This window comes from Battus philenor, unplaced genomic scaffold (assembly GCF_028537555.1).
Source record: "Battus philenor isolate CCGP_79_NKW_IND1 unplaced genomic scaffold, ilBatPhil1.0.hap1 SCAF_12, whole genome shotgun sequence".
NCBI classification, from domain to species: Eukaryota; Metazoa; Arthropoda; class Insecta; order Lepidoptera; family Papilionidae; genus Battus; species Battus philenor.
In genome coordinates, this window is record NW_027181674.1 from 13,137,267 (window position 1) to 13,150,819 (window position 13,553).

At 30.7% G+C, this 13,553-nt stretch overlaps 1 protein-coding gene across 1 annotated transcript in view; it reads left to right on the forward strand.

Annotated features, from left to right (window-relative positions):
* Positions 1-1,854: 1,854 nt before the first annotated feature.
* Positions 1,855-13,553, forward strand: part of LOC137932638 (phospholipid-transporting ATPase IF-like) — a 44,703-nt gene continuing 33,004 nt past the window's right edge. Inside the window, exon 1 of the mRNA XM_068776257.1 lies at positions 1,855-2,240. Within this exon, the coding sequence (XP_068632358.1) occupies positions 2,163-2,240 (78 nt within the window). The 5' untranslated portion in view covers positions 1,855-2,162. The remainder of the gene's footprint in view (positions 2,241-13,553) is intronic.

A 13,553-nucleotide genomic window follows, 5' to 3' on the forward strand; every position in this document is an offset into this window, starting at 1 on the left:
CTGTTGCGAAAATAAGCGAGCATGATGGTCCAAGACGATGCTCTTAGTTGTCTCAGACGGCCGTGTGAGACACCCGTGTGCATTGTACACCCTGCACTATAGGTTAAGCCGCCCCTGACAAACGCTTTAGTTTTTAGTATAGTTCACAGACGAAGCTGTAAAAGCTTGGAGTTAGCAGCAGTAACATTATCAAAACAATAGAATAAAATGAATATACGCAATTCTACTTAGGACTTCGTGTTGTTACTACCTCATGACCTACCAGACGCAGGAAGAATCCTACAGTTTCATTCAGTTAAGTTCTGCGAACTCAGTTCCGATGAATCTGCGAAAGCCTCCGGACTAGCAGCATTAAAATCAACAGATACAACACTATAGATTTATGAACAGCTCTGGTATATAACCGTGCTAGACAAAAAATTAAAAAGCACCAGGAAGATATCTATGTTATTGGATTTGTTTCCATCGCCGAATTTTGAAAATAAAAAATTAAAAGCGAATACTTACCCGTGTAATGAACACGACATTGCTCTCTAAATTAAAAAAAAGAAAATGCAAATAGATGTTAATTTACGCATTTGTCTCCGAAACGATTAGCGAAATTAACATACGAGTGGAATTATTTTAATTAAGGATAACAATGTTTTCTTTACTTTAGTCGTTTTATCTGTATACAGGAAGAATACTCAGGTAGTTTTATTCTCTAATAATGCCACAGATAATATAAAGCCACATTGATTAGATTCAAAAAGAAATCCTTGCAACATTACTTGCATAGTTACGATGTAGCCAAGCGGTATAGCAAGTAACCGCTTGGACCTTAAGGTTCTGCCGTGTAGATCACAAGGTGAACAGAAGTCTTTGTTAAGGCTTGTGGAAGACGCTATATGCAGACCGGTTCCAACGGGTCTTATTGGAAATATATGTTACAGGTTTTTACCTAGTAATGGATTTCATACAGTTGAAATGATGACTAAGATGATATGTAATAAATATACAAATGAGGGCTACATATTTGTGGTAAAATAAAAAAAAATTATGAATATGTTCCGTAACATTCTAAAAACAAAAGCAAATGGCTGAATATACGGAAGACATTGAATAAACTCGTCTTTTGTGATAAGTTCATGTTTTACATTGATCACTTGTGTACGTTAAGAGAAAAATGCTATAATATTTTTAGTTGAGTTTATTTAAAATGACAATTCAATTTAAAATAAAAGGGTTCTGAACGCATCCGACCAACCCACAAGAAAGTCCATCGGCGTTTTTATGTGATTACTTGTAAAATGTTCTTGCGGCAGCAATTAAAGCAATTAAACAAATTGTTGTCTTTTAAAATTCCTTCAGTGTAGTGTGCTATATTGTAGCTATCCTATAGCATAGTGTTGTTATACTAGTCAAGGTATTCAAAAATTATTAATGACATATATTATTTTTTTAACGACTTTTATTTATATCTATATTTTTTGTTACATGACCTTCAAGATTTTTTTTTCATTATAATTTGGTCCACAATAAAGTGTAAATACTTAAATAATATAATATATATAATATAAATAAATATATAACTCTTTTACACAATTTTAATGGCAGACTTAATTCCTTTTAGGCATTCTCTAGTTGTCAAACTAGAGTGGTGGAAAGATAACAAGTAGGCGGGTGTGTAAATGTGATAGAAAAATAAAAAAATATACAATATTATGAACACATGGTAAATATTATACTTATTGTATGATATACGTGTAGAGATATCTAGATTGCTATGAGAACAGTTTAAAGGCATGTGCATATTGATTTAGAGAGAACCGAGGAGCATAATTAAAACGTGCAAGTTAAAAATGATTTAAAAAAGAATTTATAATGATGATTCAGCTAAATTAACTTCATATCCCATTTGGAGGTGAGACCGATGCGACACATTTATCGTATTTTGAAACGCGCTCGAATCGGAAGGTCTAGGCCCGGACGGTGACCAATGTGTGGCACTATATTGATATCTTATTGAACGTGATAAGATTGCTTGCGATATCAGCTCAGTTGTTTTAACCGCTGTCATATTTACAGACAGCTACGCGATCGGAAAACGCTTTTTTTTTTAAATTTCCCTAACAAAATGTGCGTGAAGTGAATTCGTTGGTTGATTTGTAAAATTCGGTGAAATGGTTTTGAGTAACAGCGTGCGTCGACTGCGGGAGTGTGTGTGCGCTCTGTTCATATTTATTTGTTGTTGTTTTAATGTGAGTAATTTTTTTTTAATTTGTATAATTAAAAGTTACAAATAGACAAATTAATTATGTTAAGAAATACACGCAATATATTTATAATAATCTAGTGAATAATTCTTTTACTGTTATTTAAATCTTTAAACTTTAATAGAAAAATTTAAGTATTAAAAATAAAACTACATTGGATAAAAAGTTAATAGTTAGATTTCTTGTCATAAACGTGTCAAAATTAGAATACGTTTGTATAGTAATTTGGTTTTCATGTGGTGAAAAAATAAAGTTTTTTTTTCAAACCATATAAAAAAGTATAGATAATATAATTATTAATTCCTTCATTGAAATTTACAGTTAAAAAAACATTTAAATTCGAATAATCATATAAACACGTCAGACGCTTGTAACATAATTTTATCACCTGTCATATCACGATCGAATGATTAGTTTCACTGGTTTCTAATTCAAACGATTTTAATTTTTTAAAAACCGAAAACACACGATTAGAACATTTTTTTTTAAATGTTGAACACTTTTAACCCATTCAAAACGTAAACCACAGATCTATTATTAATTACATGACTTTGTAAACTGGAAAGTTATTCTCTTTTAAATAAACAAAGAGCAAACGTTAACTACGTTTATGTAATTGGGTCTTCCTTAATAACTAATTGCATTTGTTTATCTGGTACGTGAAATAAACGAAAAAAAGAGGTTATATTGACTTCTATTGCTTAGAAACTAAGAAACACTTTCACTGAACGCACAACGCATTAGTAAACATGATAAGATATCATGCCGACAACAATCTATAAACGGGAATGTTTTTTTTTGTTGTCTGCGGTTTATCCGCGTCTCTGAATTTATGTGAACATTAGCTGAAGTGTCTTTTCGGGGCCATTACAAACAGGCAACCAAACAAACAAAAATTATAATTTTTTAGTGAAGCACTAAAATATATAATGTATGTTTTATCGTTTTGTCGTTGATTTTACTGTATTTATGAATTGAATTGTGTAATTAAAGTAATCTATGAAAACGTGGAGCGCACAATAGTTTATTTTATGATAATTTTGTTTTTTAACATGTATCTAGATTTGATTTTTATTAATAGGGCTACGAACTTGGCTGCCTGCCAAACCGATGATATAAATAATTTTATAGGTTAGGTTTATAGGGGATATCTGGAGCGTTTTTATGGTAAAAGGGTAAAGACTAAGGGCTTTCAACGGTCTGTCAATTCGAACAAAGTGATGCTGTAGCTCTGTCAGGCAGAGAGATAATATTGAAAACAAATAATATCGAACACCATGATAATTAGAAATATTTATTTAATCTGTTTCAAAGATATGTTAAATTCTATTATGTTTCAGATTTTTTTATAACCTAAAAAACAAAGGTCGAAAATAAACACTTTTATGAACATCTAAATAGTATTTTTATAAAATTTAAACGATTCTTACACATCCGTGTATTCATTTAATTAAAGATTACATACAATGTCGAAAGATTTGAATATATCGAAAAAAACATTTGCGACATAAAGAAGCCAAGGATATGCATCCAATATCGTAAGTGACTTGCAGAAGCAAATCGTAATATGTTAAAACTAATGTACATTTTAAAGTAGGTATACTGAATTACAATTTAAAAGATACGTTAATTGTATAAAACAAAAACAAAAATTTTATTTAATTTATTATTTTCTTATCACAATTAAAAATATCAATTGGAAGCTGTCCCGACAGATTTTGTACGACAAGAAGTTGGTTTGTACAAAATTGGTCCACCATTCCAACAGAAAAAATCAACATATCTTAGAGTCATCATTTTATTTAATAAATAAATAAGTGTTATTATCGATAAATACTGGCCAATGCAGCAGTTAAATGCAAATGTAAATTTTAAATGTAAACTGCTTAAAATTCATCGCGAACTTTCGCCAAAGCTTCAGATGTATGAAGTTACTTCATTTTCTCAAAACTGTCAACTTTCTGTACAATTTTCTATTATTTTTTCATAGAAATCATCTACAAAGAACCAGGAAATTTACAAAAAATAGAAGGTATTCAAATCACTAAAATCGTTTTTAGGTTATGGCGTGATTAAGGGAAATATAGATTCAATTTTTAATAAAAAAACATCGCGTAAATAGATTATATATAATAATACTTTTAGATGTACATAAAATTGTATTTTTTTACTCAGCGTTTAATTGATTAAAGATAATTTTTACAAGTATTGTTCTCACGCGTTCAATCTTCTTTCCTGTTTAGATTGTTTTTAGACCGGTTTATATTTGACCTGTAATTTAACGAGTTCTTACATCGATAAACAGCTAATAAGTAATTTTATTTCTTTGACATCAGTGCCATGGGAATATTGAGCAAAAAAGTGATTAATACGGCATTTTCAGCAACTAAAAACACGATTTTAAATAAACTAAAAAAATTATTAAAATATATAGTTTTTTGCACGTCTTTTAAAAATTAGCTGCACGAAAACCCATCATCTCTTTCATTTACAAAATTAGTTGATAAGTATAATAAGTAAGAAAATTCTTATTAACCTATGCTTTCAAGTAAGAAAAACTTAAGAATGTTCTAGAAAAAATTCGAACTATTGGAACGACTACATTGTACAACAGATATTTTAAGATTACATAAATACTAACTACAATGTTATTTAATTTAATATCCAACTAAAAATTAATAATTAATAGAAATATAATGACATGTTGTGTTTTTTTATCTGTGTATATAAAAATGGCGCCAAAATGTTTCCAAAACAACTTTTTTTAAAGAATAAAATTAGATTATTGATATCTTGATATCAGTAGATAGTAAATATTCACCGCATTATCAAATATAAAACTTACGTTTGACGTTATAGAAAATCCTTTGTTTTGTTAATGCCTAATGACATTACAGTAACGAGGTCGACATTAAAATTATGACAGCACAAATCAATTATATTATTGGCTCTATAATATGTAATTAATGGATTTTTTATTAGCGTATTAAGAGAATCGCAGTACAATTTGTTCGAAACGATACAAAAAGGAAAATTATAATAACGCAAGCCACGTCATTCGTTATGTGTGAAATATTGCCACATGCCAATAATTACTTGTGTATTTATACATTGTACATCACAACGTAATTTAGCAAATGATAACAGTATAAAAAAGCATAATATTATATTGTATTTATTCGTGTAGCTTAGAAAGAATATTTAATTTTTTAATTTATTATCTATATATGTGATTGGTTACAGCTCAGTCGTTAAAAAATTCTAAGCTTTTCCGCCTATTTCTAATCACCCGTTATACAGTGATTATTCTGAAATATGTTACATTAAAAAAATCTATTAACATTATAATAATTCTTGCGTACAGTGTCCAGTAACAGATAGTAAACAATAATTAATATTAACACATAGTAATTCGAATGTTGAAAATGCGATGAAATTGCGTTAATTATTATTTATGGTACTATTGATTTTATACAGGTAGTACCGTAAAACAATTGACAGCAAATGAGCTATACATTTATCTCTTTAAAGTTTTTATAATTTTTACCAATCACCCTATATGAAGGAAGATTATGTGAATACGTGTGTGTAATTTGAAAAAAAAAATTGCGTCGTTTCTATTTAGAATAGTAAAACCTGTAAAAATTTTGCTTTTTATACAAGACTTCTTAAATTATTATTTTTCAAAATGTGTATTATTACTATTTCCGTAGCGACAGATAATTGACAATGTATTGCCATAATTATAGCTAGATAAATTTTCACCTTTTTTATTTTTTTTAGACTTTGGGTCTCACATAAGGAAGATTGCACGAAGACCTTTCTTCCGAATTCCAAAAATTTTATTTATATCAGCAACGCTACCTGATAAAATTAAACCGCAAGACACCATGCTGTGACCTACAAGTAATTTTGGTGCTTTAAGATAAAAGTATATAATATGTGTTGCCGGTTACTTATGGCGTTGTAACGTGGTTTCTTACTCTATGCCTCATTGGCAAGAAAGTCGGTAAACGAATTATGGAGATAGTTAAGCTTCGGATTTCTGTACGATATCGAATTAACAAATTAAAGTGGCAATATGGCGGCCATGTTGCAAGCAGAACATGGCCGCTGGGGCCTTAGGGTTCTGAAGTGGAGACCATAATGGGCGCCCACTACAAGGCTCAGACCTCCCCTACTGATCGCGATGATGACCGATCCTGCGCCTGCTGCATCCAGCGACTTCCCGCAACCTTAACGATGTCATCGTTCCACCTTGGAGGGGTGGGGGGGAGGAGGCTAAACTCTTTGATGTCCTAGAATTAAAAAAAAAGTTGAACAAAACTGAGTTCATAACGTTTATTGTTGTGAAATTCGACAAACATGTATAGATGGATTAGGAACGTGCGCTAGAATGTCATAAAGAAGCATTAATTGTCGATTACGCCACAATGTAAAGTGCAAACACCGATTAACACGAGTTCAGTGAATTACGACATATTTTACGGTACTGGACGAAAACAAAAGATACATCGCTTTTTGGCTAGATCACAATTTTAGTTATAAGACGTTTACTGTTGCACATAGGCCTTCTCATACATTTTCAATAGGACTGGTAATTAGCGGCCTGCATACAACGTCTTCTGATGATCTTATGAAAGTCGTTTGTCTACCCTGTACTCTGCAGGTCTATAGTCTCCGTTCCATAACCTTATTCTCTTGGTAAATAGGCAGTAACAATCCGTCTATTGTAACATAACGACTTGAGCATCGACTCATCTTGGTTTATGTTGCGCAATATATAGCTTAAATGCTAAATCTTATATTCTATTGCTGGCTACTATAGCCACAATTCTTTGTTTAAAATAATTCTAGCGCGTTCAAATTTAAATCCTCGTTCGAATTCAAATCATGGTTCGAATTAAAATCCTTGTTCGATTCAAATCCTCCTTCGAATTTAAGGGACCAGTGCTACGAAGCGTTTTATGAACTCTACACGGTTTTCGTTCACAAAAGCTTTTCTAATGTTAAATGTGTTTTAAGTAACAGCACAGTTAGTTCATAAAGCGTCTGTCTGATATAATAGCCCGACCTGAAGTACCCGAATGAAGGGCTCTTCAATATATTTACTAAAAAGAGATAAATGTTAAGCGGCCTTATCTTTTTGCCTCCATCTTCCTACCTACAATACGATAAAACTATAAATACGAATACACATAAAGAATAATCCTCTTGTAAGAAAAAAAGGCCAATATATGTATCGTTCGAGCGAGAACGTTCCATATTCAAATTCATAAGCCATGGATAAATACAACGTAATTAAAAATACATGAAACTTCAAAAATATGTGACAATTTTGGGCAACCTCTTATTGTCTGTGTGATATATACAAAAAACTAGATAAGAACTGGCTTTTATTTTTCTCGTCAACGAATTTAAATTAATTCATTCAAAATTCAAAATAATATTATGCAAGTACGCATTTACACGCACTTTTAAACGTTGATTGTTTTAATAAATATTAAGTTACCACCGGCTCGGAATGCTTATCTGCCAAGAGCCTGCCAGATATTCATCAGTTGCTATTTTTAAATGAAATTTAATAATGTTTGATGTATTACATTGTAACATCAACCACGTTTACATGGTCAACAAACCAAGTTTCACATATTCCATTAAATTAAAAAAATTTGAATGCTGTAATAGGATTTATTTAATAATTAGTTTTTGTTTTGGTATCTTTTAAGCAAGCATGTACCATGGTTGATATCGTCATCGCTTTATATTCGACGAGACAAAGGTGAAATGCATTCCCTATAGACGTTTTTTTTAAAAAAAATATGTATCACATAGATACTCTTTTAATTTCAAAATTAGTAAAATGAAAGTGTTATATATTTCGCGGAATTATTTTTTATTATACATGCCGATACCCATGAAGCATTTGTTATCTTTTTAAAATAAGAGTTTATGACTCACATGCTTATTTTTATTTTCCTTTATTTATCGTGTGTCTAAAGAAATACGTACATAGTTACACACTGCCATAACATTCAAGGCTTTAAAAATGACCATGAAAAAGATAAAGTTTTAAGGTTCTTTGGCTTTGTATATTATGACAAAGAAATACCCTTCTGCACAAATTTAGTGATCTAATGATGATTGTCGAGTACCTATATTTACATGTCATGCTATTTTATGAGAGTTGTTAATGTAGTTCTTATATCTGTTCTCTTTACTGCCTTGTTATATAACATGGAAGAAATTTGTAAAGGTGTATCGGACAGAAATGAGATCATACAGATATTGTTTTTTAACATAGTTTCTTTATAAACATCTCATTATATTAATATTTTCAAAACGTTATTCTCGAAATTATTATCGAATTATTGCAAATTGCCTATTATGGTTAAGCACTTTTTATAAAAGTATATATGTTAAGAGCAACTATTGAGTCTCTCGCCGGCTCTCAGCAAAATTGCCTTCCGAGTCGGTGGTAGCTTCCTGTAGGGACAACAATGCCGACATTTTATGTTGATTGACAATTCTAAAGTGCTTGTAATAACCTATTGGAATTATATTGTAATAAACAAGAATATGCACTAATTGTCATGAGTTAGGTGAAGTGCTTAATTTTAAAAAACGAATAATAAAGCTTTTGTAATTTTTGAAAGACTCATTGTTGGTCAATGTGATTATCATCATTATTATTATATCAGCTGTAGAACATTTACTACTAGACACAAGCCTCCCCTTGAAACTAAGAATGGGATCGGTTGAGAATGTGCTGCATCCATGACCTTGACAAGATAGTCTGTCACTTTTATGGGTGGATATTTAAAGGAATCAGGCGTTATCTTGCGGAGTCCATACTAAGTAAGAAAAGGACCAATATTTAGCCACTTCCGCACATGCAGTGGTTGTCGTGCAACAAAGTGCAACGCCCGCCAGCCCACTGATTAATGCGTATGCGGCAAACAATGCGAATTACATAACTACCACCGTTAAATTACTCAACACGTGTTTTACCCCTCCACGGGGCATCTCCAGGAGTTATGTTACACCGATTAGTGCTAAACACAGACTCTGTCTCCAGAACCGTAATGTCCCAAAGACGATTTAGTATTTTATGATGTGATCTGCCTACTGCCATTTCAACTTGATGATTTGCTTGACTATGTCTTCTTTCCTTCCTCTACGGTTTTCCTCATTCCTTATTTGATCTCCTAGAGTAATCCCGACCATAGAACCTCCTTGGCTCGTTGAATGACTGTAATCTACCATCAAATTAGTCGAAGGGCGTGGTTTGGATGTCTAATCGATATACATAATAAATAAATATGATTCATTTTGAATCTTATATATACTAATTTTAGCAAAGGTTATTAGAACTAGAAAATATATAAAATCAATAAAGTAGAATATCAAATATAAGGTTGCGAATAAAAGAGAGGCTGTTCAGGATTCCTTAGGGTTTGTTCGCGGTGAAACCTATGTTAAATTACGCAAAACATAGATTTATTTTTCGATCGATGCAATGTTTTAAAATACATAATTCAATTCGAAATTTAAATGAATAAAGAAAACTATAACATTACTTTTATAGTTTTTTTTAAATATCGATAGAGAGGTTAGTAAGCAGCCAATGCGTGGCTATTAAATGGTGGAAACTGCCCATTTGTCGTCCATACGGGAGGTTCCCACGATGCGGCGGCAATGGTCGTCCGACTTCAGTGCTTAATTACTGCTGACATGGTGAACTTGACTCTGACGCCTCGAGCACCGCGCCAACTACCACATGAGGGTAAATTTTTATATCAACTAATTTATATATAGACGTTTCTCGAAGCATTAAAACGTTACACTGAAAATATAATTTTCTTTCACTATCCCGATCAGTTACTACTGATATTATAATGAAGTCGAGAATAATGTTTCGAAAATATCAATATAATGAGATGTTTATAAAGAAATTGTTTAAAAAAAAACATTTGCTAGTGTTTTTTCTTCAATCTTTATGATCTCATTTCAGTCCGATATGATTTTTACAAATTTCGTTCCATGTTATCAATCAAGACAGTAATAAACATTACGGATTCGTATATACTTATACGAATCGTAATGTTTTACGAGTAAGAACCCATAGTCGGAAACCTTTGTGGTAAAGAAATAATTCTCACATTAGTTTTATTGTGATAAATAAAGGAAATGATTGAAATATGGTTTGACGCTCTTAGGCATCCTCGATCCGAAATGCCGAGGTTTTTTCAGAGGAAACCTTGTACCTGAAATCCCAATATATACACACCTATTTATCTCTTTTTGGGTTGACTGGTAGAGAATGTATAAGGCATTAAATTCGCCATTACACAATTGTATAAATAAATAAGGTGTTCAAACTAAACACTTATTAGCTGAACGTGTCATTCTAGGTTAATTATGTGTTGAGGAAGCACTTGAGTTCATGAATACGTGACATACATTTGATATATCTCCTGTGCTTTTAAAGTCGTTATCACAATGTACATTTCGCCTTTGTAAGTTTTACAGCTGCAAACGCTCTCAACAAGAAACTCAACCTATCCTTTCGCAAATTATCTGTCTGGTTAATTGGAAATATAAAATGTATTTAAAACTAGATGACCAGACGGACGTTGTCCTGTTTTATCTGTAAATAATCAATTCGAACTTTAATAACAAATAAACGTTATTAAAAAAAAACGTAATGCTTGTATATACAACGTAGTTGATTTTCTAGATTGTACGCATATATGATGTGAGTACTATTTCGACACAGACACAAGAGACATACAATTAATTAAAAAATATATATAAACATAAAATAGGCTATGTGATAAACAAGAATTTTCAAAATTGATATCACAACAACCTTCGATTGTTTTATAATTATTTAAACATATTAAATCGGCAGAGATTTTTAAATCGCAAACTGTTTAAATAACCATAGTTTTTAAGATTAATGCTACGCTTTTTATTTTTATTTACATTTTTAATTATTTATTATTAATGCAATTTTTCATCAGGCTTATGCCTATCCTTTTATCTGAAATTACAGTTTAAGCTCACCATTATTATATTACACTTTATTGTGCACCATAGATAATATCTAAAAAAAACAATTTATGTAGAGGTACAAGAGGCGGTCTTGTCGCTCTAGGCGACCTCTACCAGACAAACTATGGATGGTGATGAGAGATATTAAGTAGTGCCAGATTATTATTATTATCTATCTGACACTGCGAGGCACAGGTCTAAATGTTTCAATTTTCTCTAAAATACATCATTGTTCGACATTTAGATCTGACTAGTGGGAGACGGCAGATGGCGTCATTGAATTCTATACATATTTTTGTCGCCGATAACATATCTATTGGGGGTTATACCATAATCGCCACGCTTGGCAGGCGGGTTGGCGATTGCAATGTGGTATTGTGATACTCAAAGGCCGCTGGTACCCATTTTCTGGTAACTTGTTTGTGAGCAGTGGCAATCCTACATAATTTTTACATAAAGTGAAAATTATACAAGACTTTATTCCTGGAATTGAATCCGCGATATACGATCGCAAGTCTCAGTCCTTAACTGTGAGCTACTACTGCATTTACTAAATATTCTAATTATACATATTAGGCATATTAGGCTTTTTCCTTTTACTCATTACATTTAGGTATTTATTTATATCTATCGATGTTGCAAATCAACGTTCTGCAAATTATTAGTAAACTTATAAAAAAAAGATCAATAAAATCTAAAATGTTTATCGAATGAATCAAGGGAAACAAAGATTATTTTTTACGCGTAAATGGATAGACAAAAATAATGCTTTATCGTCGCCTGAAACGATTTCAATAAAAAAAAAACAATACGCGATCAATTTAAATTAGGAATAATTTCTTCAACGATGATTTAAAGATAATCACGAGCGAGGGGCCGTTAACGAAATTACGTATGTATACCAATTAATATAATGGATATTTGTAAACAAATGACAAAATAACGAAGTCCGTCTTATCGAACGCTCGCGGGGCATCGATTATGATTCTATAATTAATAACATTATCAGAAATATACTAACATGTTAATCTTTATCTATCACGTAAGCGATATAAGTGGTTCAATTTTAAAGAATACTCTTGTTTAATGCGACAAAAACTGCAAAACGCAGCACTGTTCAAAAATTTCAATACGAAATTCATCAGAAAATTATATTTATCGTCTTAATTTAATTATTAATAGCTAATTTATAATCTGTAAGTGTGATAATACTTGTAGCTATAAAACATAACATTATCTGTGCACAAATATTTCGCGGCAAAAAATGACAACCAGAAATTAAACAAATTTAAATGATTTTAAAGATTTAATCGAAGTGTATTAATTCATAAATAATCTAAACGTTAAAAAATGTGTAATACATCAAAATAAAATGTTTATACATTTGGTATGTATTACTAATTGTAATTTTAAAATTATGCTCTGTTTAAATTTCAGTTTGATAATGGTGTAATAGTCAATTGTTTAATTTGTTTTTAATTTTCGTTAAAAACATTATATACCCTAATTTTTGCGACGTTTTTCAAAGCAAATTATTGTTAAAAAAATTCTATCGTAACAATTATAATTATATGAAGTATCGTCATAATTTTTATTCGATTAAGAAGATTTTATACAACTATTTTTTTAAACAATTACACCTTTTTTTTAAACAATTACTATATGGATTTATACAATATAAATAATATGATATATTTCCAGTTTAAATATTTTATTATATTTTGTAAGGGCATCAATGCATTTATAAAATTGTAAATTACTCTTATCGACATTTTTAATCGCCTTTCGACAAAATAGCGGATTTATTTTGTTAAAGACGTCACGTGTTTTTTAATTTTAAACCGAGAGTTTTTATCCGCTATCTTTACCATAATCCCTCATAATCCAGTGATGTTAAATCACGTATTCGAATCGATTAAATAACATTTGAATTTCCTGAAATCATTCGATCCAGAAATTCAATTTTCTATTCTTTATTTTGTGAAAATATATCTTGGAAAATAGTTTAGTTGACAATTTTTGTACTTGCTCAAAAATATTTTTAAGAAGAAAATTCATAAAATAATTGTGTAGAGACCATAGATTATTTGTAAAAGAAAGCTGAAAATTACAAATTAAATCAAAGCCTTTTTCGTTTTTGGAAAAATCTTCTGATGTGTCCAACTTCGATGAATACCTATGTTAAAACCTATGATATAAAATCATGATTGCTGTTTTTAAGAATATATAGAACCTTATAGT